Source organism: Teleopsis dalmanni, chromosome 2 (assembly GCF_002237135.1).
Source record: "Teleopsis dalmanni isolate 2A chromosome 2, ASM223713v2, whole genome shotgun sequence".
Lineage (NCBI taxonomy): Eukaryota > Metazoa > Arthropoda > Insecta > Diptera > Diopsidae > Teleopsis > Teleopsis dalmanni.
The window spans coordinates 216,706,029-216,732,161 of NC_051847.1; the positions used below are offsets into that span (position 1 = coordinate 216,706,029).

The 26,133-nt window shown below is 25.0% G+C and overlaps 1 protein-coding gene across 2 annotated transcripts; it reads right to left on the reverse strand.

Annotated features, from left to right (window-relative positions):
* Positions 1–15,199: 15,199 nt before the first annotated feature.
* Positions 15,200–24,853, reverse strand: LOC119681766 (RING finger protein unkempt). 2 transcript variants are annotated; one of them, XM_038095043.1, is made up of 11 exons: positions 24,702–24,853; positions 24,426–24,635; positions 20,164–20,583; positions 19,877–20,079; positions 19,223–19,374; positions 17,275–17,383; positions 16,989–17,111; positions 16,665–16,899; positions 16,374–16,590; positions 15,510–15,650; positions 15,200–15,444 (listed from the first exon to the last, which is right to left on the reverse strand). In XM_038095043.1, the coding sequence occupies exons 1-11, from the start codon at positions 24,761–24,763 to the stop codon at positions 15,247–15,249; spliced, it is 2,070 nt and encodes a 689-aa protein (XP_037950971.1). In that variant the 5' UTR covers positions 24,764–24,853; the 3' UTR covers positions 15,200–15,246. The 2 variants fall into 2 exon arrangements, with proteins under 2 accessions (XP_037950971.1, XP_037950972.1); XM_038095044.1 differs by lacking the exons at positions 17,275–17,383; positions 19,223–19,374 and having other exon boundaries at positions 24,702–24,852.
* Between the last annotated feature and the right edge of the window lie 1,280 nt (positions 24,854–26,133).

Genomic DNA, 26,133 nt, shown 5'->3' on the forward strand with positions numbered 1-26,133 from the left:
GACCCAGTGTGCGAGTATGTGTGATTGTGATTGTGCCCGCTTGTGATTGTGTGTTGCCACTATTTAGTCTCTTTTTCAGTTTTTAAAAATCGCGTTCAAATCTCACGCGCCTGCGCGTCAGTCCGCACATATCTTTGCAAATATTGAAGAAATTATCTTTTTTTTAGTTTTTTTGTTCGTTTTTGTTGTTGCTGATGTTGATGCTGCATTGACGTTGCCGGAGATTTTACTTTTTTGTGGTTAATATTATTTTGATTTTTTTTTTTTGCTTTCTGCACAGTTCTTTGGACCTTCATTGATTTTGTTGCAATTTTGTTGTTGTTGTTGTTTTTGCTGTTGTTGTTTTGGTTTAATAGTTTTTAACATGCGATGTTTGTATGGTTTGATGCTGTTTTCGTTATGGAAGCCGCTTCAATTTGCGGCAACTGCGACAATAGCTTTGGTTACCACTTTAAGTATGGCTAGATTTGTACTGTTGTGGCTGTAGCTGTGACGGTGCCAGTGCCGGTGCCAGTGCCGGTGCCAGTACCAGTGACGCTGACTGCGGCTAATATTCACGGAAGGAAGCTGCACAAATGTTTAAAGCCACACTTAAGCGAACGTTCCAAAATAAGTTTTATGAGCGCAAAAGTGTTGCCATTTTTCATGTAATCTTTTGATGTTTCCTGCTGGAATGTATTTTGTAACTATTTTTATCTGCAACCGCTCGTGCACTGACATTGTAACTAAATAGTGTAAAGCCTCAGAATATTTTTCGTTATACACAATGCTTAACCACAATCTCAGCAGCACGTTCTCATGTGTCTGAGAAGGAACAGACGACCGACCCCTTTCAGTCTTCATACGCAGATGAGTAGTTAACAGGGTTAACGCAAAAAGAAGAGCACTCTTTCATACCTCTGAAGATATTTATACAGCACTATTGTCTAAATTGTTCATTTATAATTCAAAATAATTCATAATTCAAAAATCCAATATGCCATTGTGTTTAGGGAGAAACCTTCTTAAATAAATTCAACAATTGACATCTTTTAATATAAAACTCATTTCTGAAACTCATTTAATAAAACTCATTTAGTTCGCTGTTAAAGCTTGAAATGATCATAAGTACTTTGAGATCAATATGACGGATCAATGGACCCAATACCTTAGCAAAACCTTAGAATCTCCATAACAACTTATCTATGTACACAATTTAGTGCTGTTATCATGTGATATTGATGATATCTTATATTAAAAATAATTTATATTTTCTCAAGTTATGTGAAAAAGTATGATCAACATTGCTTCTGAATTTGCTAAAGTTTCATCATTTTTCACTCAGTCTTAATATTAGTCAGTTTATTTACATTTGTAGATATAACACAATGTTCCACGATTAAAGGGCACTACGCCATGTAGCCAATGCATTTAATTGTTGATGTTTACGAGATTTATAAGTCATTGCGCATAATTCTATTTGAAGCGCTTAAAATACATCTATTTGATTAGCTCAACACAGAGAAACCACTTACCGAGATCAAGCCAAAAAGACGGTGATCCCGAAATCCATTCAATATGTGATAAATGTCAGCACTTGGTTCATTTCAAAACCAGAGTTGTTGTGAAGTGAATCGAAGATTTTAAACCAGAGTTGTTGTGAAGTGAATCGAATATTAAAACAGGGTTGTGTAAAAATATATCAAAGACAGAGCACTGAATTTGTTTGATTCCGTGTGTGCTCACACTAACTCAGAATTGCACTCTCTTAAATGAAATGCACTATGTATTCCGTCAGAAAGATATGCTGGGCTTCTGTAAGTTCACCTGAATAATTCATTATCGGAATTTGATAAACCTCTTGATATAGTGGAACACCCTTGTTGTTACAGACCTATTGAGTAAAGGTGTTTTAGATACTAACTTGCGCCTTTATCGCTTGAAGAAATAAAAAGAAGTAGTATTATTTACTTATATCGTATTTATTATTAAAGATATCATCTAAACTAAGTGATTCTGTCTCATAAAGTTCCAGTAATTTCGAAATTAATTAAACTTAACATGATTTCTATATCTTTCATAAAAACACTACCAGTTTACTTTACCTTTCAACAATTTTTATGTTTCTGATTCTACACATAACTTAAAAAAAAGAACTACGCTACTGTCTAAAGTCTTCCTTTCCATGGTACTCAACTTTATGTGCAACCATACTCATCTTCGGCATATCATCATCATCATCATCATCCAAACCATCATCATCGGAATCTACATCATTTGTAATATGATACATTCGCTTCTAATGCATTTTTCTGCTCTTTTGCATTCTTCTGCCTACCATCGACATGTTGTTGCTGTTGTTGTTAATGTTGTTGATTAAGAGTCTGATGGCAGCAGCCAACAGCAATCTCATTAGGCTTTTTAATTTGACAACGCATACAATTTATGTGGGAAACAACTTTCCGATGCAGTCTTGCAGCATGGAAACCTTAATTTGCATATATTTTACATGGTCGTTTTCCCCTCACTTATCCGCTAATCTGACAAATATACTTACATACGAGAGTTACATACAAAGTTAGCAATCTGTGAGGCGAGCGGGTATCGAGTGCACTTTAAGGTGCGTTGTTGCCAATTAAGTAGGTGGCATATTAAGTGACAACAATGGTAAGTGTTAATTTTGCAAATGGCAACATTTGCGCCAACAACTTTGGAAGAAGGAAAAATGCGAAGAAGAAGACTTCTATAGAATTTCTTTTGAGACTATTGAACATTCGTTATGGACATTTTATAGTTTTAACTAACGTACTTATATGTTAAGTAACCAGAGGCTTAAACTCTAAAAGACATTAGTACGGAATGAGAATAAAGGATTGGAATAGTTCCAAAAATTTATAGATTATTTATAAAGTTGATAAATTGAAGACGTCCATGGTTTCCAAAAATTATTAATACCTGACTAGTCGAAGAGATACTTATATGAGTACTAGATAAGTTACATTACTCATTGAATTTAAAATAGATAAAAATAATATTTAGCAGTTAATTTTATTTAAATCTCGCTGTGTGTAGTTTCTTTAAGTAGTTTTATGCAGTGTATTTATCATCTTTATTAACATTACAACCAGTGTTTTTGTCTTATTCAACAGGTTTCACTGATAACCCCTTTACAAGCTGATATTACTCAGTTGGACGCCTCTACGCTTCGAAGATTCTAATTTATGCCATCTTTGCAGTGATTGTATAGTTTTTCGAACATCTTCATCGGAAAACTATACTGATCCTGCTACTCGAGTCTTTCGAGCTTTAGTTTTATAACTCCATCTATGTCAAGGTAGGTCGAGTATAGTTCGTAGCTTTGAATTCTTCTGAGTCAGATAAATTTGCACATAAATAATGGCATGTATTTGGTGTTGGCACTTTCTCTCAAGTTGGAGTATTCGCCTTCTGCACTTAGACTGAATTGATAAAAAATACAAATACTTGTGAATAACAAATGAATAAGGAACAGTCCATGCGACCACATGAAGGATAGAAGTTCCAAGCAACTAGCGCATGAATCACTTTTTTTTGAGAATACACGACTTTCCCATTCAGGAAAAAAGAAGGAACAAACCCTAGAAGTTTATGTATTTGACTAAGTCCAAAGGATGATTTTAATGTTAGGTCGTTATAAAAAGAGCCTTTGATAAGAGTCTACTTTGAAATCTTCTCCTAGCCAATGATAAGCACTGATATATGAGACTGAGCTTAGTTTCTTTCTCATCCACAAAGTCACAACCGCAGCAAAATTCTTACAGAGTACATCGTCTTATTAAATGTGTTCTTAATATGCAGTGGCATTGATACTGTAATATTGAGTTGGTTTCGTTGCACTACTAATGATGATGACATGATTCTAAGATAGTTATTAGTATGTCTATGAATTAATTTAATTCATTATGAAAATCTGCTATTTTGCAATAAGTCTTATAAATGATATATTATCCTACAGTTATTAAATGATAGCTACGCATGTATGTATATATATAATTTCGTACATGTAGTAGCATATATACACACATATATATAATAACCAAAATTAATTTTAATTCATTATGTTCTTAAGTGTCTTTAAAATATAATTTCCAATTACCTCAAATATTTCAGATGTTATTATTTTTTGTTGTTGTTGTTATTATAATGGATACCATTGCCTGGAGCAATTCTACATTAAGTAGAACGAAGAAAAGAAGCCGCAAGCACATAAAAATCCAAAAATCTATTTAGCTCGAATAAGGTGATGACGAAGCTTAAGTTAACGATATGTCGTAGACTTCAATGTAGCGACGAAGGCAGCAAGACCGCAGTTAGTCAGTTGCCGAAGAATTCTTCAATTCTTCTGCTGTCGGTGTTCATGTTCGTGTCGCTGCTTTGCGGCTTTTGCGGTTTAAAAGTCACAATATATTTGCGTTTTTATGCCACGAGCAGCAGCTCGAAAATTGAAAAAATTCTATATAACAGATGCAAAAAAAAAGGAAAAGAAATAGAGCAGAAAAAGAAGAAAACAAATCCATCGCAGTTTATTAAAAATTTTAAAGCGAGAAATGCACGAGAACGGATCCCAAGGATTCACTCACACAGAAAGGTACTGCTACAACGTTTGGATGTAAGAAATTCTCACAAGACTCGTCAGAACTGCAGAAGATAAAATTTAATGTGAGGCATTTAATGTGAACCGAGATAATCCAAATATGCGTGTGATCGAAACTTTAATGCTACTCACATTATCAGGAAGTGTGTATTGAATCAATGCATCGGCACTGTTAATTATTAATCAAGTGAATTATTTATGTTTTTTACAGCAATAATTAAATAACTGAGATAATTGTAATAAATTTAATGGGAGCTATTAGAACCAGAAAAAAAAAATAAAAATAACTATAATGTAAAACGTCAACTTCATACCAGTCAGAGACGTACATGAATCATCTCCCCAAAAAAAAAATATTTTACGAAAGTCACTATTATATTTAATAGAAACTAGTATATTTCATAAAGAGGTTTTGCGAAAAGTAATAAACTACAACAACAAAAATACTATTTTAAATTATTTTAATTAAAATAATTTTTGGTTGACCATACAGCTGTTTCGAGTATTGTCAAATACCCATCATCCCTGGTCTTGGATAAAATTCTTATATTTAATTATTCATAAATAATTTTTTGAGACTGCAAGTACTAGGAATCGAACTAGTGCCCTGCCACAGTTGAAGCTCAGAGTCAACGCTCCTTAACCAACTGACCCAAAGCTGTACTTAACTTTTATGTCAAATATGTGAAGTATGAGTTTTGCTAATTTGCTGTGAAAGTTTTATTGACAAATTCACTTGCTGTGTTAATATTAGAACGAATTCATAAACCAGCTGTAGAATAATTGAATTAATTAATTAAATTTTTATTTTTAATTGTTTCTTGCAGGTAATTGGTACTTGTAGTCTCAAAAAATTATTTACGAATAATTACATACAAGAATTATTTTCAAGACCACTGATGATTAGTATTCAACATTACTCGAAACAGCTGTATGGCCAGTCAAAAATTCAATTAAAATAATATAAAAAAGAATTTTTGTTGTTGTAGTGATTTTTTATAAAATTTTTCTTACATTTTTTAGTGCTGCTAAGTGAAACTTTTAATATTGAAATTGCTTATACACAAAGTTTTTATGAAATTATTTTCTTCTTTTTTTACTTAGTTCTGTTAATTAGTAGTTTGACTTTAGCACATTTTTCTTCATTTATTTTATGGTTCTATAGTGCTTTGAGATAGCACTATAAACGCAAGAATTAAATATTCCGACGAAAACATATACAAGTAAAAAGAAATAGCTGAGAATATTGGGACCTATCAAAATCTTTATGAAATTGTAACGCCCGCAACAATAGTGCCGATTACAAAAACTGAATGTTTTTTATTTATTGTATTTCATTAGAAAATAAAAATATTACAAGTAAGCCATTTTTTGTTATCAGAAATTTTTAATGGTAACCCTAATTGCTTTAGTTTAGGATTTTTTGATACTTATAGTTGGTGTAATAAATAAATAGAACTAAATAGAACTTAGTCTACCCTCTAAAGACTTTATATCGGGGCTGTGATGGTTACTTTATATTGGAAAGGCATGCAATAGAACTTGGTCTACTCTTTAAAGACTTTTTATCGGGGCTGTGACTCTGCGAATGAGGAGAAATCTGTACTCCACCTCATGTGTTTAAAATTTTCGTGGCCCTTTTCCTAATTGAGAAATGTTATCCTTAGAACTTTGGGACGTAGCCAAATTCGTAGACTTGTCAAGTTGTTTTCTTTCTATTTGATAAGGGAGTTATGTCTTCTTAAAGAGATGCTATTTTTGCGATAGATGTTTGAAAACTGTTCTTTAAAGGTTCTCAGATTGGACTGGAATTATGTTTGAAAAATTCAAAATAATAGTTTTTTTAACACATTTGAATTATTTATTTTTTTGCATTTTTTTAATTACATTTTTAAAGTTTTAAATTTGTTAATTTTATACTTTTAAATTGTTATATCATACATAATAATTTTTTAAATATATTTTTGTATTTCTATATAATTTGTTATAATACTAGTTGATTTCTTATATATGTATATATAGTTGTTTCATAAATATAATTTTTATATTTATTTGCTATATTTGTAAATTCTGCCAATTGATTCATTTTCTGACTTAGTGCCACTTTTTGTTTAATGAATTTTAGTTTTATTTTTGGCGCCATTTCTCATTTTAATTTATTTATCATTTAAAAATTGCTAGATTTTTTTTTTTTTAATTTTTGTATATTTTAATTTTTTAATTTTTAATAAATTTTTTTGTAAGTAACAAGTTTTTAAATAACTAAAATAACTACATAATTTTTGTAATAATTTGTTTGTAATACTTTTTTTAAATAATTTTAATCATTGTTATTTATATCTAATAAATTTGAAAAATGCATTTCTATTCTTTAAATTATAAATTTATAAATATATTTTAAAATTAGTTCACAATTTTTTATTCATAATTATTGTTATTATTTTTTAATTTATTTTCAACGTTTAACTAACAAATTATTTTTTATTTATTTTTTTTTTTTGTATTTTTTATATTATTATTATTTAGAGTTTTAATTGCTTTTAATTTTTTATTCTATTTTTTGTATTTGTTTTTTTTTTTTGTTTTTTCAAATTGCAAATTCAATTTTATTTTAAACTTTTTACTTAAGCATTTTGCTTACTGATCACCCTATACGCTGCCTTCTATTTTTGTATCTAGAAATTTTTTATACATATATTTTGGTTTTATTAAATATTTCACTTTATGTTTTTATTTTTGTTTTTGTTTTTGTTTTTATTGTATACGGTAAAGAAAATAAATCACAAAAAGTTGTATAAAAAAATTTTGTATATAATTTCTAAATATTTCATTTACATTTATCATAAATAGTAGAGCTTAGCCTGTGTCTGTATCACTTTGTATCGTAGGTGTTAGTGTCAAATATAAAATTAGTAAAGAAATTTGTTGTTAGTAAAATCGTTATAAATTTTATTTTATTTTATTTAAAAAAATTTAGTTTTTATTGAAGATACATTTCAGTTTCTTTGTTTTCAAATTGTTTCTTTAATAAGTTCTGCATACGCAGTTGATAATTAATGTCTTAGTGGGTCGGTTGGTATATATCTTTTCTTATCTGTTTCTAAACTATTTTTTAATCTAACAATTTTTTATATATCATATATCGCATTGTTTTCTTTGCTCAACAGTTCTTTTTGTTACTTTTGTTGTAGATTTCTTTATATTATTTTTTAAATTATCTATAAAATTCCTATTCGGTGTTCAGTTTTTTTTATTTTATGCAGTGCATTTTCGCAAGGTTTTCAGTTTATTTTGTAATAAAAATTAATTTTTTTTATTAGAATTTGACAAATTGCTTATTTAATTGCTGAGTTACCTAAGTTCTTTTTAATATATTCTCTATAAATCTTTTTTTATTATTATAGTATCCTGCTTTCTTTGTGGTGTTTCTTTTTTTTTTGTTTGTTTATATAAATTGATTGTTTATTGTTCTTAATTAACTGTTGCATATCATTTCTTATTTTATTGTTAACTATTTAATTACTAACTACAAAACCAAGTTATTTGATTTAAAATGTTTCCTTTAAGATTTAAACAAATTTATTTTAAACGTTTTATAAATTTTATTATTATTTATGTTAAGCAATTTTTTATTTTATTGTCATATACTTAATATAAAAATTTTAAAAAATATATAAATAAAGCAATGAAAAGTAAGTATTTATAAAACTAATAAGCACCAAACCATAATAAATAAAAATGGGCAACATAAGAAAACATGAATAAAAAGTAAGACAATTTAAATAATTAAAAAATACAATAAATAATTAATAATTTCAATTAAAAATAAAAAAAGTGATTTTTAAAAAATATTTTTTAAAAAATAATTTATAAAAATTAGAAAATAAATAAAAACCAAATAGCACAAAGACAAAAACAGATTAATGAAAACAAAAATAAGGAAATAAAAAGAAAATTTAATATATTAAAACAAAAGTAAATAAATGAAAATAAAAATAAATAAATAAAAAAATAAATAAATAAAAAAACAAACAAATAAAAAAATAAATAAATAAAAAAATTAATAATAACTAAAATAAATAAGAACTAAAAAAAATAACAACAAAATAAAATAACAATAAAACTAAACAAAAAAAAATTATAAAAAAATAAATAGAATGAAAAAATATATATTATTAAAAAAAAATAATTAGAATTAAAAACAAAATAAATAAAATTAAAAAACAAAATTAATGTAATTAAAAAAAAAAATAAAATTTAAAAAATAAATAGAATTTAATAAAATAAATAGAATTTAAAAAAAAATATAATTAAAAACAAAATAAATACAAAAAAAATAAATACAATTAAAAAAATAAATACAATTAATAAAAATAAATACAAATAATAAACATAAATAAAATTAATAAAAATAAATAAAAATAATAGTAAATAGAATTTAAAAAAAATAAAAAGAATTAAAAAAAAATAAATTAAATTAAAAATATATATTTGAAATCCAAATTTTTTATACAGAAAAATATTAAATAAAATTGAAATATTTAAAAAAATAATTGTAATAATAATCTACTGATGAAACAAAAAGTTATATAAAACACTTATAAAATTTAAAAAAAAAAAATTTTTAATTCTATACGTATAGGTAAATTTTGAATTCTTCTGATACCACCAATATATATAAAACAAAAAATTTTTAACAATAAAAAATTAAAATTGCTTAACATGAAAAAAATTAAATTGCTTAAACTTTTTATGAAGCAGATGATTATTAATTGTGCTTATTTAGAATTTTGATTAATTTTTTATGATTTTCTTTTTTTTTCTTATCTTTTATTTTTAACGTGGATCACATATATTATTATTATTATTTAAAAGTAATTTTTGTTATATGTTTTTATTGCGCATCACATATGAATCACACATTTATTTAAGTAAAAGTAATATTGTATTTTTAGTATAACTAATTTCTTTTTTAAATAATAATGTATAAAAAAATATGTAATAATTATTAAATTAAGAGAAAAAAAATATTTAAATTGCTATTTATAAAAAATATTTTTATTATTTTCATAAACTATTATATATTATTAAATAATTATCTTTTCACGCTGTTATATTTTGAATGCAAAAATATTTGAATTAATTTAAAAATTATATATAATAAAAATGTTGTAATTAATTATATTTTGTTATTTTTGGAATCATAAAAAATTATTTAAAATTATAATAAAATAAAAAATAAATTAAATTATTTAAAGCCAACTCTTTTCATATATATATGCACTTGTATACTCTCTACTTTTCTTTCAAAACAGTTTATTTTTAATAAAAAAATGTTACAATTTTGTGCATATTTTACTATTATAATTATTGTTTTTTTTTTTAAATTACGTATTTATGTATATTGTACAATTTGATGCATATATATATGTATATATTTATATTCGCTGTTTATGTTTTATTATTGTTTAAAAAATCACGCTAGTTTTTTATGTATGTTTTTATTTGATTCAATTTGTTTCTTCTTTTAATGTAAATAAAATATATATATACATATATATATATGTATTTAATATTAATATTTAATTATTTTCTACACACCAATTTCTATATAAATATATATTTTAAATAACTTTTGTAACAATTCTATTATTAATAAAAATATGTTTCAAAATCTAATTACACCAATTGTTAATAATAATATGTCTGTCTATATGTATATATTTATATATACTAATATATATATTTGTTTTGTGTATTTATAGCATGATAAAATTTTAATTTTAGAGTTAGTGTAGAAATAAAAAAAAACAAATTTATATAATTTTCAAAATTGTAGAAATGTATAGATTTTGTTTAAAAATATTAATAATTATTTAAGGATTAAAATGAGTAGGTTGAACTCTTTCATGAAAATGATGTAATAAAAACACATCTATATTTTTACCTAAAACATTTCCATTTTTAAAATGGCATTACAACTGCTTGGCAGTGGAATAAAGATAAATGAGTTTTAAAGTTTTATAATTTATACCAATTTATTAAAGATGTAAAATGATTTATCTATTATTTCCCGCGTTCTTAAAGAATTTTTTTTAATTAATTTGTAAAAAATAATTAAAAATTTTGAAAAAGTCATTAATAAAATTACCCAAATAAAAAATATTATATAAGTATTTAAAATAAAATGTATACATAAGAAAATAAATTATTGTTTTAATAAAAAAAATAAAAAATATATAAAGCAAAAAAGGAATTTCATACAAAGAATTAATATATATCATTAACATTCTGATTAATATATATAAATTTATATGTTTTTTTTTGTATAAATAAATATATATACCAATCAATTAATATTAAAGGCTTTAGTGTCAACTTATTAAAGTTTTAAACGTAGAATTAAAACAAATACATTTTTTAAAAATATATTAAAATGAAAAGTACTTTTATAAATTTAAAAAATGGAAGCTAATGCATTTTTTATAAAATATTCCTATTATAAAGAAATATAAAACTATATTACTTCATTATTTCATAGTAATAAGAAAATGGTTTATGTTTAAAGAGTAGGCGAGACTTCAATGTAATTATAATAATGCATCGTTAATAGTTAAAAATTTAATTACTTTTATAAATTTGTCTACAATTTGTTACATTTTGTAAAACAAAAAAAAATATTTATTTTTACATTTTTATATTTTATAAAAATATTTTTTCCATTATATACTTTGGCTGTATGTATTGCATAAAATATCCCATAATATAAGACAATTAGAGTTCAACCATGAAGCACTTTCATCATTTGTATTGATTAATAATAATTAAAAAAATCATAATAATTGAAATCATATTTTTCCTTTTAAAAAAAATAACATATGTTATAAACAATAGATTGTAAAATGTGCATATAATGTATACATTATTTAACTTATTAAGTATATTAATTAAAGTAGCATGCTTTTAGGCAGAATTTTTAGAAAATTATTTAATAAAACTTAAGCAAATAAAATCGTCATTTCCTATATGTAATACATGTATTACAATATAATATGTTTTATATATTAAAGCTTATCACAAACTAAGATTATAAAGTTTAGATTTTCCATTGCTAATTTCTTAATAAAAAATATATATATTTATAAATTGAAAAATGCTACATATGTTTAATATTATTTTTATATTTGTGATTTTTTTCATTACTTTTTCTTTATTTCTTTATAAATGCCAAGAAGTATACTTTAGAAACCTGTAGTGTTTTGCAGAAATTGTTAATAAATTGTTAAACAAAATATTTTCTTATATTTTTCTATTAATACAGTTGGCGCTAAAATTAATGCATATTAAAATATATATTATTTTTAAATGAAATTAACATTAATGAATTGCAAGTCACAAAAATAATTTTAAACTGTTTTTCATAATTTTTTAATTGTGCAATTTAAGCAATTTCATATTTATTTAAATTATTTATCAAGTACTAACTTCAATATCTATTAAAAGCATAAATTGGTTTTTGTATTATTTTTCTTAATATTTTGTTTGTAAATTCAGTCAACTTTTCGTCATCATTCCATTTATCTTTTTAAATATTAGTATATTAGTATGAAAGTGTTTTATTAAAATTTAGGCTTTTTATGGTGGATTTGTTACTCTTTTACATGTTTAATTTGACATTTGGAGATATATTTGTTAAAACATATATGCTTTTCTTTCATAAAATATTAATTCTAGAATAAAAAATCAATATAAATTTGTTTTTTGGTTTACAAGAAACAAGTGTTTTCTTTGTCATGATAAGCAAACCTTGAATTTAAGCTGTAATATTAACATAAAATTATTGTTTATAGTATTATAAACACATTGAAAAAGTTTACTTTTAAAAAACAAAGTAGCACATAATTTTCTAAAAAAATAATACTAAATTATTTACTAAAAATAAAAATATATCAGTGAGTGAGTATGACAATTTTTGTAAGTAAAATTAAAATTAAAATATATAAATTGGTTTTTACTAAAAACAAAATATTTGTTTTATATCATTACCTTTAAAAAGTTCAAAAAAGGTTTTAAAAAATAATTCTGGCTAAGAAGGGATTTGTAAGCAGATTCCAAAGTATAAGAAATTTTTAGAAAATATTGTTTATAGCTTTAATCAAAGACCGAGAAAGAAATAATAAAAGATATTAATTTATATTAATACCTTCACTCTAAATAAATCTAGTTTATTTTAAAAGTAAAGAAAATTCTTGAATACTGAATATAGAATTAAATTTAAATTTTCAAATGACTGCGGTACTATGGAATAGAGTAGAATTTCAGTAAAAATCTCTATATTGTATTATTTCTAAGTCTATATGATATAGCTCAAATATACATATGCTATGATAAAGTTAAACTTTTAATATGTTCAAGCACTTTTGCATATATATTTCCATTATAATACAATCTATATTTGTTATAATTGTATACTAAAAATGAAAACAAAATTAAAATATTTCAGTAACAATAGAATTTTAAAATAGATTTTGTTAAAAGAAAAATCCTTTAATAAAATTAAAAGGAAAATTTTTAAGCAAGAAAAAGTCTACAGAAAATAAAGCGAAAAAAAAACAAATAAACCAATTACAATTAAAAATATATATGAATAAAAATTTTTTAATTAATCAATTTATTATATATCTGTATAATTTAATATTTGCCATGTTTCAGTAAACAATGAACTGGATCTACTTTGCTGAAAAGATATGTGAAAATAATTGGCAGATCATTGTTTGTTGAATATAAATAAGCTGTTGTATATAAATAAACAGATTTTTATAAGCAAAAAATTAACTACCAAATATATGGAGAAAAAAAAGAATAATGTATTACAAGGAAAAATATTGATAAATACAAATTTTAATATATTAAATATGTAAGATGATACAAATGAATATGTATAAATATTTATTTGCTCCAAATATAATCTTTATAAGAAGTATACATCATACTAAAAAGAAATACTTTGTTTCACATAATGTTTGAAAATTTTCAAAAATTCTTATATATAGTTTTAATTGAATTAATTAACAGTATTTAAATGTATATGTATACACAAAAAGACGCATAATTTTTATTAAATTTGATTTGAGATTCAAAACAAAATAAAAAATTGTATTACAAAATTTTTCATAAAGTAAAATAAAAAATTTTAAGAAATCATTATAAAAAGTTGTTAATATAAATAATATTAAAATTTAAAAAATGTTTAAAATTAAATATAAAAAATAAAAAGAATAAGCGCCAATATAATAAAAATTAATTTTTAGGAAAGTTAAAAAACTGTAAGGTTTTAGTCAAAGTTATTAAAAAAAATCTAAACAATCAAACTTAGTTTAGAGTAACCCGAATAAAATAACATTCGGTTAAAAATCAATATTATACTTTTAACCTGAAGGAACTTCAATTTCGTAAAGAACAGCTTTAAGGAAATTTAATTACGTGTCCAAACATCAGTAATTTGGAAAAAAAAAATAAGAAGAAAATATAACTAAATGAAATAATAAATTTTTGCTAATTTTAATAGCAAAAAGCAACAATTTTGCTATAACTTTAATAACAATTATTATTAATATATTTTATAGCTATTAATATTACAGTAATAATAGTAGCAATTGTAATAATAAAAATAATATATAATTAATATTATATATATAATATTAATAATAATAACTAATTTTATTGCTATTGTTATTATAGTAATAATATAAACAGTTTAATAGTAGTAATAATAAATATATAATTACAATTATATGCATAATTGAATCAATAGCTTTATAATAATCACATAAACAATCGTAACACAAATAAAAGTCTTTTGCATAAAATTATAAATTTAAATATAAATTTCGATAAAGCTGTGAATAATTATTTTTTTATACAACATTTTTATATTCAATATAAATTAAAAACTAATTTTACAAAAATAAAATTTTAATAAGCGGTTTTAAATATAAAACAATATTTTTAAAATTTCATACAAACTAAAAAAAAAATATTAAGAAAAAACTGAACTAACAAAATGCAAAAGTGGACTTAAGATGCATTGAGTAAAAAATGTTTTGGAACGTTTTAAAAAATCTTAATACAATTTTTATATAAAATATTATCGTTGCAATGTTTGTATGTTTTTAAGCTTATAGTGCTTTAAAGTAAAAACAATTTAATTTAATAATAGTAAACAGAAAACAAATATGTAAAGACGTTTGAAATCAAAAACACACACGAGTTTTTAACAAAGAAAAAAAATTGTTCTTCGCAATGCATATTTTATATATGCAATTATAAAATACTACAAGCATATGTAAACCATTTACGCTTTTAATTAGTTCGCTTGTTCGCTTCTATTAAACATTGTTAATATGTCTATATATATATAGTATATATATTCTTTTTTTCAATTCTATAATCTTTGCATATGCTACACATTAATATTAAATTTAAAATTATAAATTTGTTTTCATCTAATTATTTTTGTTCTATAATTTTTTAGTGTACCTATTATATTATATCTGTTCTAAATTATTACAGTATTAGTTTCTTTTCTTTTTTTTTGTTTTGCTATTTTTTGTAGTTTACCTTACAAAACTCATTTAAGTGTGCGTTGTTACAACTGGAACTTGACAGTAAGGACATTCTGTCACGGAACAGGCGCAGCTATCGCAAAGCAAGAAATGATTGCATGGATCAAGTGTCACAGTGCGATTATTTTCCTCGCACTTCATGCATTTCTTCGCATTTTCTAAATATAATACTTTTTCAACATCCTCTAAATCGCCTCGTAATTTCGACTAGATGAGAAAAAAAATAAGTCATTTAATTTAAAATTTGTTAAGATTATAAATATATAATTTACCTGTAATTGCTTTAATTTTTGTATAGATAAATTACGTAATTCTGTTGATAGATTTAATTGCGTTTGGGCTATGTCATAACGTTCCTTCCATTCTAGAGCCTCCTGTTTAGCTTTGTCACGTTGTAATTCAACTAAATTAATCTAAATATAAAATAAAACAATATAAATATGTGTTCAAGTTTTATATTATGTACATAAATTAATATTATTGATGAAAAGATAAATGGAAAAGAAGTTGGAAACTAGTAATTCATGGCTGTGCCTTAAAGTGCACGAAATTCTGCTTGTAAAGTAGGTACAAATTCATCCGTTTTTTAGTTCACGGATAATGTTTGTGTTAGGTCTTTTAACAAAAGGGTATGTACCTATTGCGGACTATATCGATAGTCACCAGTATTGAAAACCATATCTTCACATTAAAGTTCCTTAAGTCATCAGAGCTATGCCTCGCAGCCACGCTTCCAAACAGACGACCAAAAATTGCTTACCACTATCGGCAACGTGGTACGCAGTACGTAATGACTCCAATTAAATTAAATTTAAAACAAAATCTTTGCTCGCAAAAATCTATCGAGCTGATAACATGAAATATGTGTATAGAATATAGAATATGTGAGAAAATAGAGATTATTTAGCAGTGAGAAAATGCTGGTAGGTGGGTAAAACTTTAATTAAAAGCAAACTGGGTCTAAGAAGATAAACCTAACATATTCACTTCAATGAGGTAAAGCCAAGCATAGATTGAACTCAAATTCTTGTATGCACAGCCTAATCCCATATTTGCTTAGCAGAATTGTGAGATTTTTAAAAGTGAACACAGAAAAATCATGAAGGTTAATGCCTTCATCAAATTATATCACTTACTTTTCTAGTAATATCATCAATACGATTCGATAGTTTTATAATTTGTGCATTTTTTGACATTATTTCAGCGCTGAAACGTCCAACATCCGAATTATTTTGATTTTGTAGTGATTGTAAAGAAAATGCATTTTTTGTTGCATTCAAACTGTTTTCAAATAAACTATTTCCTACTGAGCTGCTTGTCAACTCATCACGTATTGAACTCAATTCACTTATTCTGAAAACACAAAGAATAAAACAAAGATTAATTTATATAAATATATGTATATATAAAATTAAATAAAAACTTACCTAACTGCAGGACTTAAGGAGAGCCCATCGGTAAAGCCTGGTGATATTATACGAGAAGGGAAAAATAAACTATTACTATCATTTTGTGTTGCTGTAAGTGAATTGCTGAGTTTATTCGAATTCGAGCTACTATAGTTGAATGCATCAGAAACGCTAAATAAATTTGTATGATTTGTTGGACTATAATTGAGTGAACTGCTAGGAATGTTAACAGCAAAACCACCAGAATTGAAATCTGAAAACATAAAAAAAAATTTTTTTTTCATATTAATTAAAGAAGTAGAAATTTCTAATATAAAGTTTGTTTAATTGAAATAATATTACCATTCAATGAGTTATTTAATGATGAATTAGGAATGTTAATTGGCGCTGAAGATCTTGACATTAAACTTGAATTTGCTAAACTGGCTGAGAGTGAATTTTCACGAGGATCATCAATGGTACAGGCTGTTTTTTTATATATATAAACAAAATATGTTTTTGATTTTAAATTACACAAAATAAAATTATATAATTAAATGCAATTTATCCACAACCATAAGCATTCTTCAAATTTAAAAAAGTAACACATACGAAATATTTAAAATTCTAATAATAATTTTATACTCACAAAGTTTATCCAAAGGTAAAGAAAAATTAATAAATTTGCTTTGATTTGTTGATTTTTCCAATGCATTTACTAAAATGTTATTCGTATCATTACTATCAATACCCAACAACTACAAAGGAGAATAAAACCAAACATTAAACAAATAATTTATAATATGAAAAAGTAGTATTGGATAATAATAGTAGGACGTTATGTATGATTAGTGTGTGAACACAATAGACAGAATATGTTAGGGTGTCAAAAGGTAGAACTCACTTCTCATATAAAAACTGTTTAATTACTATTTGAGCAATAATTTTCAATCATAAGTAAATCCATAAGTTAATTTCATAAACCTAATATATAGAGAAGCTCTAAGGTGGAAAGTACTAATATCAAACCCCTATTGTTTTATAGCTTCCTCTCGTGAAAGTTATGCTAACTAGTTTTATAAGTTATAGTAAAATTTTATATAAATTATTTATTTTTATTATTCGATGTTATCAGTTGTATATTAATTTTTTTAATTTTAAATTTAAAAAAAAATGTTCTAAAAATCATTATAAGCTTATATGCATTATAAGCCTATATGCATTATAAGCTTATAATAAATATATTAATAAATATATTTTTATTAGAAATAGTATGTTTAAAATTATTACAGCTTATTATTATAGCTTATTATGTTATATATTATTATTTACATATAATAATAAATTTTGTATTATTATATAATAAAATATTATATTATATATTATTTAAATATTACATATTATTATAATATTTTTTATAATTTTAATATTATATATTATTTTTATATTATATATTATTATTATATTATATAAATTTTATTTCATTTAAACCTAAATTATATTATTTGATTACATATGTTAGAATTATTTATAGATTTGTAACATATTTTCAATAAATTGATTAGAAATTAAGAAAATGATGTAATATTATTTAATTATTAGAAATTAATTAAATTTTATAATATATTATTTTATTTATTTAATTTTATTACTTATTATCAAAATATGTAATCAAATCTATTAAAAATAAATTAAATATTATAACTTATTTAATACTATTATTAATATAATAATTATTTTTATTCAAGTTTATAAATTAAATATACCGTTATATATTATAAATAATTAATAAATTGAAATGAAGATATATTCTCTTTATATTGTTAAAACAATTTTAAGAGAAATGTTGTAGGTACCATCATCTACCATAGTAGATGATTTGTGAAATTAAGAAAAAGAGATGGTTTGTCCCTAGTTGAGAAATTACTTATATTGGACAGATAATAAAAATCACGGCTATGCTGTACTTAACTGTGATATATATATAATGCATTACAACATATATGTACTACAATAGAAAGCTATATTATTTATAAGACTATATCGAAACAACATCAAAATATTCTTATAATTTAGACATAATGTGCGTACTTTTGAAAATAGATCTCTGCGGATTTTTAGCAATACATTATTTTAATAATAGTTTATTCAGCAACAGTTATACAAAGAGACAGCTCTACTGATCCCTACATATAAGTCATAATAGTGACTAAAAAATTCAGAATACAACTTAATTTGATAAGTTGTACTTTTTTATTCTTTAAAAGTAAGGCTTATAGTAAGTTGTTCTTACTACTCCAATTACTACCAAACTTTACTTTCCTTCACTTTCCTTCATAGAAAATAGGTAAATAAATAAATAGGTTCTCACAAGATTCTAACTTCTATACTAAAAGTATTTTTTATTTGATTTATAAGAACACGCATTATAGATGGCGCTAGTATAACATGTAGTATAAAAAATATTATGAGTGAATTGATAAGACACTAGTATATAGAAAGTAATAATAAAGAGTCATATAACGTGGAAGTAATAGTAAAGTGCATTTGTGTTATTGATATATAATAATTAATACATATATAGATAAAATACATACATTATCACCAATTGCCATTAATCCAGGCGGTTTGTTGTTTGTTTCCTTTGATTTGATATCAGGAGGTAGTGCACTTGATATTAACTCGCTCAAAGCAATATTTGTTGTTAATCCATCAAGTTCACGTGGTTTTTCTTCAGTTATTATATATGCTTTATGTGATTGGATATCATACGAGTATATATTTTATTTAATGTTAACAATTAACGATGCATTTGAGAGAGAGTTATGATGATAATTGTTTGATTGATTGTAGTTGATGCATTTTGGTTTGATATTAAAAATGGAATAAATAAAAAACAAAAAGAAAAACAAAAATAAACTTAATAAAGTGCAGGAATTTTGTTTATGCACATTCTGAAGCTGTTCTCAAATGGTGAAATGAAGAGCCGAAATGCATAACATTGGTGGGTAAGTAAAAAATTTTGATATTGATTTTGAGTGCGCCAAATGAAAACAGCAACAATATTAAGAGATATTTAATATTAAAATAAATAAAATTGTTTGTCTTGTTAGCAAGTAGTAATTATAACTTTAATAATAGAAAAATTGATTATTCAAAACGTAACAATAGCTTAATAAAATGGTTGTGGAAAATAGCTTAAATATATATTAAGAAAACTAACAAATGCTTGTGTTTGGTTGTTAACTTACGTTCCACATGTGCAAAAGCGCAAAACACGCTACGTGGACAATAACCTGCCTGTTGCACATCATTGCATTTAGTCGACTTATAAATTTCAGGATGAAATTGCTGTTCGGTGCGTGTGTGACAGTATTGACAATTGTCACCTGCTTCACAATTACCAGGTTCACCCCATTCTTCACCATGCTTCACATTTGGACAAGGTGTTGATCTATAATAAAACATAAACGTTGTATAAGTTGTGTTTATTCGAAATTTATATATATATTTATATATTGTATATCAATGTACATACCTATATTTAAATTTTCTTGGACTACGCCGCTTATCTTTACTATTGTGATATTGTGGACAAGCATATCCTTGTCGACACAAGCGTGGTGGGCGCTTGCATGGTTCTGTTTTGTAATTAGCTAAAACATAATTAGAATCTTGCCATTTAGGATCTTCATTCATTAGATTACGCTCTTTATCGAGTGCATTCTGTGACGTTGTGCCATCCAATGTGTTTTCTGAGCTCTGTAATGCTTCCAATTCTTTAATATCGTATACTGGCGGACGTTGATCCGTTAAACCGTGAGCAAATGCACAATGATGTCCATTTTTTACACAATAGCCTCGACTATCTGTATCATGCACACACATGCAAGTTTTGTAGTATCGTAAATGATAACGCCGTTCTGTATCGCCAGCTGTACGATGTAAGAAAGGGCAACTGTAAAATAAATGTATATAAAATTAATAAATTTGTAATGAAAATTATTCGTATATGATAATCTATATTAAACCCAACTAGCAAATAAAAGAAATCTATATAACATGAAAATATATTTTGGTTTTCAATTAACTATTGAACCAGTCATAATATACCACTACTAACTAGGAGTCCACTAAGCAGAAAGTTCATACTGGGCCGACCATGATACTATAGTGTTAAAGGTTCCAAGAACGCACGGATCTACGTCCCGGATCCACTCCTCAAGTTTGACAACTAAGTGCAGTTCAGCAGTTCTATAAGGAATTACACAGCCAGACCCTTGCAAGACTACAACAATAACACTCGGCCGACCATGTTATTATAGTGTTGATGTTGAAGAAGATGTTCAGTTAGTAACAAGATCATTTTAATTTAAATAACGGATAACAGTGACAATTCATAGTATTCAATTACCATTTCGTTTGCCTTACTTATGGTGTTTGATAATACGAGTTTTAGTGTCTTAAGTACTTTTACTCAATAATGAGTATGATCACTTGGTCGACTTTATAAAAGTAGATTAGAGGTCGAGCATATCTTCCTGACGAAATCTACATCTACAGAAAAAAACAATTTCAATACTTTTTTGTCGATGGATCGGATTTATGTGATTAGTTTTTTGTCTCTTATTATTAGATTTGTCTTTTAACTTTATGCTATTAAAATTATTGAATTTTTGGCTGACCATATATCCATCATTAGTGTTCTTGAAATTATTTCTTATTTTTAATTCTTCATGAATAATTTATTAAGACTAGAAGTACCAAGGTTTAAACTTAAACCCTGCCAAATTTAAAGCTCAGAGTAAGCGTTAATTAAAAGAATATAAAAAGAATTTTTATTGTTGTGGTTCAATACTTTTCGAAACGTATCTACCTAATACAATAGTTTCTATTAAGTAAAATAGTCACTTCCATCATAACTGACATTAAATCACAACTTATTATTATTAAAATATTTATCTTTCAATGATAGTTTTATTTTGATTTTCTAGCTAGTATTAAGTATACATATTGTAGTCGAACCCTAATATTTTTAGTAGTTATTGCACAGATATACACACTTGTGATATACACAGTCTTAACAACAGGTACCGAAACATAGAACCAGCCGTCCCTAAAATCGTTTAAATTTACTAGACTACTCTTATTTAGTTGAATTGTTCCAAAACACAGGACAAGTAACGCCTATAACCGTTTGTTTTTAGTAAGTTTCACACAGCACCTGGTCAATAACACAGCGACTTGCTGTAACAAGTTTTAGGAGAGGCTAACGTAATTGTTCGTCTGAACAAACGATTGGTTTCGAAAGGTTAAACCAGCCACTCCTTAAACCGTCAATTTTTAGTAGAATATTCCAATAAAAAATTCTGTTCAATACAATATATTGAGTATTTAATAAGAACGATTAATTTAAGTTATTATATTTGATTTTATGCTGAGTTTTTAGGAACTATTCGAAACTCAGCTTATAATACTTTTGGAATAGGCGTTAAGATGAAAGCATGAATACACATTTTCCCTAGCTTTTTTGTTGAACCCACAATATGTTATCTTAATTTGTCTTTATTACACAGACATATAATCTATAGATTGTCAGAAGATTATGACTTTAATTGAAAATTTTAAAGTTTATAGCAACATTTTAGGAGTATCAAGACTATAACTTATATAGGGTCTGGTTCGTTATATAATATAGATCTTTACGCACCTATGTTCTGGTGCATATGAGATGACAAAAGTATACGTTATTTATATACGTTATATATAGACGTTATTTAAAAAGTAAATTTTAATATCTATCGGATCCAATACATGAAAAAAATCACGATTAGAATATTAGCACTAGAACAGTCTTTTTAGCAAATCAAGAATACAATAGAATCCACGTAAAAGTAAATGTGTCTATTGTTTTTTTCCATTTTATAATTTTTTTTAATATATTTGTTTTTATCATTCGGCTATAGATCACTTTTTGTTAAAGAATTCAAAGTTTGTTTAATATTTTTTTTTATATATATTTTAATAATATAATATATATGATATATATATTTTTTTTAATATATCAGGATCACGATCTAACATAAATTAATTTTACTAAAACTATTATATCAACGTCATGCCCTTCAGTCTATTGTCTATAAAAAAATAAAAAAAAGTATTAAACAACTGACCTATAGCCGAATAATAAAAAAAATATATAAAAACCATTATAAAAAACAGGTCAATAAATAAATTAAAAAGATTATAATTTATTTTAATGAATTTAATTAAATAATTTTTTTTTCTTGCCAAATGCTTTATAAAAAATGTAGCCCTCACCAAAAATTTTCTACTTAATTTTTTTTACCCCACCTCCAATATTAAAAGCTAATATCGCATTTATTACCTTTCCCAACATTTATTTTATTCTTCTCTATGGCGGCGGCAAGCCGATATAATAATTTGTTTACAAATAAATGTGAAATAAATTTATAATAATAAAGATAATATTAAATAATCGGAGAAACATAAACAAATGAAATGAGTAATTGCGTATTACATTTAACATTTTCGCCGCTTCACCCACACATTTTCATAACACCAAAATAGATACACAAAACCAAAACCAAAACAAAAAAAAAGAGCGTCTAAGCAGCAATTCTCAAGCAGCAAAACACACACCCTTCCTAAGTAATTGGATCAAAATAAAGAAAACGAGAATGAACGATAAAATATAACAAAAACAAAACACACAAAAACAAGAATCAAAAACAATGACGCACACACTTGTAGCAGTAACGGCGGCATATATGCATTGTTATAAGGAGGAAAGAGGAAATTCATTGAATCGAGTTGTTGTTTTGCAAAAGGAAATGGGCCAACAGCAACACTACCACTTCTTGTCACCCTCCACCCCATGCAGAACGCACAGAACACACAAAACACAATCGACCCGATTAACGAGCTGAGCGGGAATTTCTTCTTGTGTACGAATTTGCTGCGTTCACGTTCACACATATACACAAAAAAATTTTCACTTTCATTTTTACTACGAACCAAGCACAGACAAAGGACAAATAAAGTTCCTGCAAAAGCTAAGTAATAATGACGTATGCAGTTGGCAGTTGGTGTGATTGGTGGTATGACAAATTGCGTTGTAATTTTAATGGGAATAGAGTTTGAGGCCCACACTATGCCACTTTCATAGTATGTAAATTCTCTATAAATTGTGTATGTCATGTATTACATACAATATATATTACATTAAATATATTGATAGGAGTGATTATTGTTGTCTTATATATATAAAATTTACTTTCCCGCTTTAAATTAATATATCTTATTATAAAATTATTTGTTATTTGCTCTTTTGTTTTCATATACACAATCTTCCAATCTTCCTTTCATAACAAAACTATTGTTGACGTTGCTGATATTTTTTGTTTGTAATCAGACTATTTCCCTTTCCCTTTTTATTACTATTTTTTTGGTTATCATATTTTGATTTTTGTTTTTGTTCTGTGCATTTCGTTTAAAAACTGTTAGAGCAGTCGAAAAAAAAAAGTGAAACTCATATGCAAACAAAACTGAACGAAGCACAATCAAAACAGAAGGCGATAGAAAATGTACAGAAAAAAAACAACACAACAACACAAAAGTAACAGCACAAAGTAATACTGAAGAATGATGGAGAATACATAAAATAGAAAAGAAACAACGCAAAAAAATTTCCAATTGAATTGTAGGGGGGAGTAGTTTGAACTTCAGCTTAAAAATTTTCTTTTCACTATTCAGGCACATATTCACATATTTACTTACTCATCACCATCTGGACAAATCCCGGTAGTTTCATCATATTTTGTACAATAATTATCAGCGCTATAATTAAATGTTCCATCGCGTTTTCTTAAAGGACGACGCCGACGTTGATTTTGAAAATGCCAATTGAAGCAAATAAACGGACGATGCTGATTGCATTTGTGCTGTAGAAACGACTGACACTGTTCCACTCGAAATTCTTTTAAGTATCTGTAAAAACATTTCCATTAGTAGTTTAAATTGTATTAATTTTTGCAAATTTTATTGTTTATTTACGTGTAATGTGAAATTTTTTCTTGCTGTGTGGCTAATGTTAGTTGCGATTTCGTCGTCTCCATTTTGTTTATGAAAAGCACACAATAAAAATTGATATATGAAGCCGAAATATGGGAAAGATGTGAAGAGACAAAGTCTTGTGTTAAAGTTCAAAATTTACACTTTGTTTTTATTATGTTTTTGTGTAATTTTTGCAAATGCATGTTGTTACTAGATGTAGCAAATTGAAAATTATAAATATTTTGTTTTCCGAAGCACTATGCACTGATCTAATTCGTCACTTACACTGACCAGACTTTAGCGAGAATTTTATATATAAAAATAAAAACTTTTATACATTATTGAAACAGTAGGAAACGTAATAAACGCAGAGTGAAAGCACATTCAAACAAATCATGTACGGTATAATATCTTACGAGCTGCTCTTATTCGTATGAGCAAATGAACTCAAAGAAATATTTTACGGTACACCACTTACAATATTTATAATAATAATAGATAATAAATAAACAAAAAAATTTAGAATATTTAAATCTTATGCATCTTTATATAAGAATTAAAACATTTATGCCTTTATACTTGAAAATTTAAAAGTATATATAATTTTGTTTCTTAATTACAAATTTCATATATATGTATTGTAAGTAAGAATCTACACCCTACATACAATTTATGAAAATTGTGTAAACGTGTTTTGTAAACTATGGAACTTAATACTGAATTCACACGAGGATTTTAATTGTAATTTTAGCTGACATTTGAAATCAAAAAGCAAAAATATATAATCACACGACTTTTTATTGTAATCTGTTTATCAGATTTATCATAAGTCTTCAGTTTTTAACTACTTTCACTAAATACTTTGCACATATAATATATACATATGATAAATACTTTGCACATATGTTATCTAGATATGATAAATAACAGTTTTGTTTCATTTTGTATGAAAATTTCATTCAATCCTTAAAATTATTTACAATAGCATAAGTTTGTACTGCGGAATACTGTACTACGGTCAAATGTCCAAGTTAAAATCAACTTGATTTTGTTGAAATTACATTCAATTCTATTTTCAGCTGTCAAATTTCTCATATTAACCTTATTGAATTAAAGTTGTTTTCCTGTCGAAATCAAGAATAATTTGAAATGAGAGCTAAAATTAAAATAAAATAAAACTCTCGTGTGAATTCAGTATAAAGAGAAGGTGCGAAAGTATTTCGTTCTATTGAAAGGGTGATGTAAAATACAAAAACGTTTTTAAATTTCTAGATTTACAATTGAAAATTGGATAAAGTTGTTTAATAAGAACTATTCATATATATAATACATATATATGTATGTAAAGAGTAATTTGAATCAGCAAGTTAACTAAAGCTACTAGATGTAGCATTTGAATTTAATTAAATTTTGGTTAAACTATATCTACAAT